The sequence below is a fragment of the Thalassophryne amazonica genome, chromosome 4 (genome assembly GCF_902500255.1).
Source record: "Thalassophryne amazonica chromosome 4, fThaAma1.1, whole genome shotgun sequence".
NCBI classification, from domain to species: Eukaryota; Metazoa; Chordata; class Actinopteri; order Batrachoidiformes; family Batrachoididae; genus Thalassophryne; species Thalassophryne amazonica.
The window spans coordinates 67830757-67838359 of NC_047106.1; the positions used below are offsets into that span (position 1 = coordinate 67830757).

A 7603-nucleotide genomic window follows, 5' to 3' on the forward strand; every position below is an offset into this window, starting at 1 on the left:
TCTCTCCTAGACATTTCCATGCCTCCATTGGAATGTCATCTGGACCAACTGCCTTTCCACTCTTCATCCTCTTCATAGCAGCCCTCACTTCTTCCTTGCTAATCTCTTGTACTTCCTAATTTACTCTCACCACATCATCCAGCCTTTTCTCTCGCTCATTTTCTTTATTCATCAACTCTGCAAAATATTCCCTCCACCTTCTCAGCACACACTCCTCACTTGTCAGCACATTACCATGTGCATCTTTTACCACCCTAACCTGCTGCACATCCTTTCTAGCTCTGTCCCTTTGTCTGGCCAATCGGTACAAGTCCTTTTCTCCTTCCTTACTATTCAACTTCTTGTACAGCTCGCAATATGCCTTTTCCTTTGCTTTTGCCACTTCTCTTTTTGCCTTACGCCGCATCTCCTTGTACTCCTGTCTACTTTCTTCATCTTTCCGACTATCCCAAAACTTTTTCACCAACCTCTTTGTCCTTATTCTTTCCTGGACCTCTTCATTCCACCACCAAGTCTCCTTGTCTTCCTTCCACTGTCCAGATGTCATACCCAGTACTGTCCTAGCTGTCTCCCTCACCACATCTGCAGTACTTTTCCAGTTGTCCAAAATTGCTTCCCCTCCAACCAGTGCTTCTCTCACCTGCTCACTAAATTTCACACAACAGTCTTCCTCCTTCAGCTTCCACCATCTGATCCTTTGTTGAGCTCTCACTCTCTTCTTCTTCTTTACCTCTAAAGTCATCCTACAAACAACCATCCTGTGCTGTCTAGTGACACTCTCTCCTGCTACCACCTTACAGTCTGTGATTTCTTTTAGCTTGCATCTCGTATAAAGAATGTAGTCCACCTGTGTGCACCTTCCTCCACTCTTATATGTTACCCTGTGCTCCTCCCTTTTCTTAAAGTAGGTATTCACCACAGCCATTTCCATCCTTTTTGCAAAATCAACTACCATCTGTCCTTCCCCATTCCTATCCTTGATACCATATCTACCCATTACTTACTCATCACCTCTGTTCCTTTCACCAACATGCTCATTGAAGTCTGCTCCTATCACCACTCTTTCATGCTTGGGCACACTCTCCACCACCTCATCTAACACACTCCAGAAATCTTCTTTCTCCTTCATCTCACAACCAACCTGTGTGGCATATGCACTGATGATATTCATCATCACCCCTTCAATTTCCAACTTCACACTCATCACCCTGTCAGACACTCGCTTAACCTCCAACACACTTTTACCATACTCTTCCTTTAAAATGACCCCAACACCATTTCTCTTCCTGTCCTCACCATGGTACAACAACTTGTACCCACCGCCGATGCTCCTGCTCTTACTTCCCTTCCACTTGGTCTCTTGCACACACAATATGTCTACCTTTCTCCTCTCCATCATATCAGCCAGCTCTCTCCCTTTACCAGTCATACTACCAACATTCAAAGTCCCCACTCTCATTTCCACCCTTCTAGTTTTCTTCTTGTCCCGCTGTTCGTGGCAACGTTTTACTCCTCCTCTGTATATATATATATATATATATATATATATATATATATATATATATATATATATATATATATATATATGTGTATATATGTATATGTATATATATGTATATATATATATATATATATATATATATATATATATATGTGTATATATGTGTATATATGTATATGTATATATATGTATATATATATATATATATATATATATATATATATATGTATATATATATATATATATATATATATATATATATATATATATATATATATATGTGTATATGTATATATATATATATATATATATATATATATATATATATGTGTATATATGTATATATATGTATATATATATGTGTATATGTATATGTATATGTATGTGTGTGTGTGTGTTAGTGAATTTCAAGTATTTGAAAGTACAGAAGCTTTGCCTTGACCAATCAGCTTAATTATGCGAGGCCAAAATATGGCGATCGGTTATTGTAAAGACTTTGCGTCTGACTGTACTCAGCATAAATCCAGTCCTATTACTGCCAGGGTCTTCAAATTAACAGGGAGCATTTTGGGGACCCAGACCTTGGACAAGTTCAAAGATGGCTTACCTTTACCTATTCTAAGAGGTCAAAAGGTCACATTTTTCTCCACACTCTTTCATTGATTACATGCTCATACAGCTGGGAGTACTTTAGCATCACGTTCTATATTTTCCTTTGTGATTGAATTAACATGGATATGAATGTAGACAAAACTACACACACGTGTAGTATTTAACCCTGAATCAAACAGTTCTTTCTGGAAGCATCTCAAAATGCTGCTCAAGCTTCACTGGCTGCTCCTGATGGTGTGTGTGTGTGTGTGTGTGTGTGTGTGTGTGTGCGTGCGTGCGTGCGTGCGTGCGTGCGTGCGTGCGTGCGTGCGTGCGTGCGTGCGTGCGTGCGTTGTGTGTTCCAGTAAACTGCCTCAGACTCAGATGGAGTGGGCCCAGCTGCTGGAGGCACAGCAGCGCTACCATGACGCCGAGCTGCAGAAATGGAAGGAGATCATCAAGTCATCAGTCCTGCTGCTAGACCAGGTAAACACTTCGACTCTTTCCCACATGGAGCTGGTTACCTCTGTAGGATACAAAACACATCAGAGTCTTAACACTCTGAAGTAAAACTAGACCTGGAATAGTAGAGAAGCTTGAATCTTCGACTAGACTGGGTTGCTTGACGCGAGGACGTTTCGCTTCAAATCGCAGAAGCTTCCTCAGCTAAAATTCTTGCGCTGGTAGTCTGACTTCTGTCTTGACTCTTGTAGAGACGAATAAACAGAAGCCACAAAAGCTGGAGTTTTAAACCTAACCAGACCCCTCCTACCGAGAGGCCGACTGCTATAGGCTAGTGACTAAACAATAGCTCTAATTAGCACCTATTGTGCTCTAGTTAGCACTCTCCTAATGACAGGGCAGCTGTCCCTCCTAATGATGGGACGGACGCCTCTCCTGCCGCCTCCCTTGATGACTCTGTAGACTTGGAATGTGAGCTCTTTGGATCGGTACAATTTATTAAATTAAACCAAAACGGCCACAAGTCTCTAACAGGTGCTCTTTTGGCATAATTATCAATGAAATGAGGGACATGTCAATTTTTATTCCTCCTGATTTTGTCAGCCAAACCAACTCTTTGTTTGTTTTTGCTATTGGATAGATGAAAGACTCTTTGCTGAACCTCCAGAGAGGCCTTGGTTTACGGGACTACAGGTCTGAGCCTGAGGAGAAGAGAAGTCGCTATCACTGACACCTCACCACAAGGCCACCAGGGCGTGCTGTGCAATACGGGACCTGTTTTGTTTGTGAGCCAGTATGCAAATCCAGGAGCAGCAAGACAGAGTCCACACGGGGACCAACAGGGAGCTGGTCCGAGACGACCGTCATCTCCAGCACACAGCAGGATAAAGGAAACTGTGCCCCAAGCACAGACATCACTGAGGCATTGTGGGAAGGTGCAACATCTCTGGATGAGTGTTTCCATGTGTCCTGTTTCATTTGCATCCTACTGTAAGCCATGTGGACCAGGGGAGCAGCAGAGAGGGAAGCAAGAAACTACTGCATGCATTTAGATAACGTAGCTCTCCTCAGTCTGTGTTAATGTGGTCCAGTTCTATGTTTGTCAAAAAAAAAGAACAAAAGAAGAGGAGAATTCAAGTTAATGAAAGGAAGCTCCTTTCTATGCTCTCTCGACTGTTCCAAAATAATCGTCCCCTTGAGGTCCTCGCTGCAGCGTCCCTTTAATTTACCTCCGTAATTCGACTGCAGCATTCGGTCGGAGCTCAGTCCCTGCTGCTTTGTTTGAAGCCTGTATGTATATATCTATATGTTCTGTCAGAGCTGGTTCTCTGTCAGACAGCTGTATTGAAGTATTTATTTTGATTTATCTATTTGATTAGATTGATCAGACCTATGTCAGTGTTTTTAACACTTTCAAACTGCACACGGAAACCTGAGTTCAACCGTTTCCGTGTGCATCGCTGCTGCAGTTTTACATTCTGTTTGACATGGTGTTACGTTACGTTATTCCCAGCCTGAGTGAAAAAGCAGAATGTAAGAGCCTGGAAAAAATAAAGAATAAAAAAGGGCTGAACTTCACACAAAGTTTGAAAAAGGGACGCTGGAGCTGGACGAGCAGGGATAGTGGCGTTCTTACATGTTTTGTTTTCGAAACTGACTATCTCTTTAAACAAAGTGTTTCAACTTAGAAAGAATTGTATGAATATATTTGAAATATATAAGAATATTTCACTATTTAAGAAATATTTCAAAATCTATAAACGTCACCTATATTTATTGTTATTGTATGTACATAGGGAAATTATCAGAGCTCAAGAGCACTTGAAGAATTTCTAACAAAAGAGGTTTTCTTGTAAAAATGCATGCCAGATATGTCTGCGACATGTCCAGTGTGCAAGTGTACGGCTGGATTTGCACGATTATATTCGTGCACGTGTGGGTGTGTGTGTGCGTGTGCACAAGTTTTTGCTCTAAAGTGTGACCTTTTTACCATTCCACACTTGTATGTTTTCTTAATTTGTTTTTATTTCTGGTACGTGAAGCCAGACTGCCTTTTGATTTGAGGTAATGCTTTTGAATGCTGCCTTGCATTAGCCCCCACCAGGGTACGGTTTACAATCAAAGAGTTTTCATCCAAACGGACTTATCTGACCTTTTTTTTAAAAAAAAAGGTAACCTGCTGTGTAAAATGATTGCTTTCACAAGCTAATGATGTCAATGTCATTTTTTGAGACAGATAAAGTAGCTTAAAGCCTTGACAAGGGGCTGATATTTTGACAAACCTGATCCAAAAAATAAAGACCCCTTTTTTAAAAAATATATATATTAAAGCTACAGTATGTATGATTTTTAGGGGTGTTGAGCGTAAATGGAATATAGCATTATAACCATGTGTTTATTAGTGTATAATTAACATGCAATAACAAATCTGTGTTTTCATAGGCCCCTCATGGAGGCCACCATGTTGCTACACCATCATATTGATACAGTAGCCCAAAAGGGACATATTTACTGCATCTTTCTCATTTTGCTGCACAGCCGGAAGTCTGAGGGGAAAAAAAACAAGAATCAGTGGTGGTCTCCTTGTACACGAGCTAATGTTTGCTAGCACAGGCTAACAAGTTTGAGAATGTTAAGTTTTTTGTGAAATGGAGGGTCATACATATTGCCTATCACAAGAAGGCAATAGAGCCAAAGAAGCGAAAACATGAAGGAAAAAAATCATGATTTGTGATGGCATAATGCAATCTGCACCACCACTAGATGGCACTAAATCCTACACACTGTAGCTTTAAATTTCCTTGTGTCATAAATAGAATTATTGCGTTTTGAAGATGAACTCTTCCGCCTACTCTCTGTGAGACTCCTTTTGTCTCATCTTCTTTTGCTCCTTCCCCCTTTTGAGTGTCTGTCTTGGATGGAAAGAAAGCATGAAAATTCATTTTACGCAACTAAACTGAACCAAAAGAGAGTAGAAATGTACCCTCAACAGTTACCGCGCTGTAAGTGAAGTATTTGTCTTCATGTAGTTCATGTATTATATAAATATTTATTGAATTAGATGCAGGAATTTGTTCGGAGAAACCACTTACAGGTGGCGAAACCCTTCCAGAACAAGAAAAGAGAGAAAGTGAAGCACTTTAAGGCTTTTTGAAAATAAAGCGTGTTGGAATGGCTGCAGTTTAGTCTGGAAGTAAAGGGGATTTTTACTGACAGTATAGTTGTTTTTTAGGTTGGGGGTTGGGGTTGGGGGGGAGTCTGCAATTATGCATAAAACAAACTCCAGACTAAGACTGACAGACGCTCTGTTGTATTTCAGGTTAAAGCAGACGTGCGTGATCTTTACGACGTGCCCGTATGGTAACTGAGTGATTTTGTGAGGAAGAGGCTTCAGGTTTGGACCCCCTGTGTGTGAAGTTTGAATGAGGCACGGAGTAACAGTAACACTCAGAAGCTGCAATATGTGAATGTGAGCGGTTGTAAATGTTTTCTGTTTTATAGAAATCACTTTCACAATCATGATAACGATGAAACGATTTGACGTTTGTGTCACCGATGGTGTAGAATGACATGAAAATGTGACTGAAATGCTTTAAGGGTTTGTTTTTCAAGTGTGTGAAATGGATTTTCTTTTGCTGTAGCCTGATTGGCGTTTGTGTTTCAAACTGATATTCACCGTTGGATGTTTTTAGCCAGATGTGATGAACGCATACTGCAGTAGGTTTTACAGTGCTGTGCATAAGTCTTGGGCACCCCAATATTTGTGTGCAAATGTGATTTTATAGCTTCCTCATTTGTATCAGTAAAATGCTAATTAAAAAAAACAACATAAAATAACAGTCTTGATCATTTGACAAAAAAGCTGTGTGATTCTGCATGGAAACACAAACCAGGGGGAGGGGAATTGGTGATTAAATTTTGAGAATGATCCAGATCAAGATGTAGATAAAAAAAAAATTCTACAATAAATTTTTGAAACTGTCAAATATATGCTTTTTATATTTTCATTAGTTTCTCAGAGAATAATTCCTCAATTCTGATTCATGTGAACTGAAATGTCATTGTCAATGGCCTTTTGGAATTTGGTGCAGATTCAGAGAATGAGCCAGATCTTGTGGGTAAAAAAAAAAAAAAAAAAAAATGTTTATAGGTGGAGCTTAAATGTGTCTAATGACTGGCTGGAAACAAACAGGCTTACAAACATGTTTCTATCACCAGTATGTAGCTGCAATAATGGGAAATAACTCACAAAGCATTTTAACACATCATTAATATTCTGTTTTAATCCTGTTACAACTACCACCATGAACACACAAGTGAAACTGTCCAAGACACTGTTTTATCCAGGTTGTGTGCACATGTATCTGAAACTCTGCCACAACGCTGTTTTTACAGGCTGCCTGAAAATGCAGCTATGTTTCTTACATTGGAAAAAGTCAGGAATACATTATTATCAGGAGATATGGACTTTCTACCACCTCGTGGTACAAATACAAAAAGGAAATTACACATTTCACCCCAACTCTTTTAATTTCTTTACTGTGACTACATCGAAATGAACACAGTTATCACTTTAAAACTGAGTCATCATGACACCATATCATACTTAGATGCTGTGGACATTTGGTTCATCTCACAATGTAACAACGCTTATGTAACCTTTGCAATTAATCCGCGGTTCTTCTTAATGTTAGCAGCAGTTTGGCTACATTCCATTCAATGTTTGCTCAGAGTGACGTAAACTCTGTCAGAAACACTGAGAAAAACTAGTACCTTGTTTTCAGACGTCTCCATCTTACTGACATATGCTGACAGACTGTTAACAGAAGTGCACAAATTAATGCAGGTATATCATCACAGGACCTCAAATAGTCCAAATCTGAGTTGTTGTGAGTTCTGTGCAACATGTTCTTTGACTGTATTTAATGCATTTTATTAAAAAATATATATATATAATTTTAAAACTAGAATTCTCACTGCCTGTCTGTTAATTTTTTTGAAACAGCACCCCCACCTGCACTTCAGCATCAGCTTTGAATTGTGTTTGTT

At 39.5% G+C, this 7603-nt stretch overlaps 1 protein-coding gene across 17 annotated transcripts in view; it reads left to right on the plus strand.

Annotated features, from left to right (window-relative positions):
• Positions 1-4407, plus strand: part of gramd1bb (GRAM domain containing 1Bb) — a 429520-nt gene extending 425113 nt beyond the window's left edge. For all 17 annotated transcript variants that reach the window (XM_034168028.1, XM_034168030.1, XM_034168032.1 and 14 more), the window contains 2 exons: positions 2458-2578; positions 3195-4407. In XM_034168028.1, the coding sequence (XP_034023919.1) occupies positions 2458-2578; positions 3195-3284 (211 nt within the window). In that variant the 3' untranslated portion in view covers positions 3285-4407. The remainder of the gene's footprint in view (positions 1-2457; positions 2579-3194) is intronic.
• The last annotated feature ends 3196 nt before the right edge of the window (positions 4408-7603 follow it).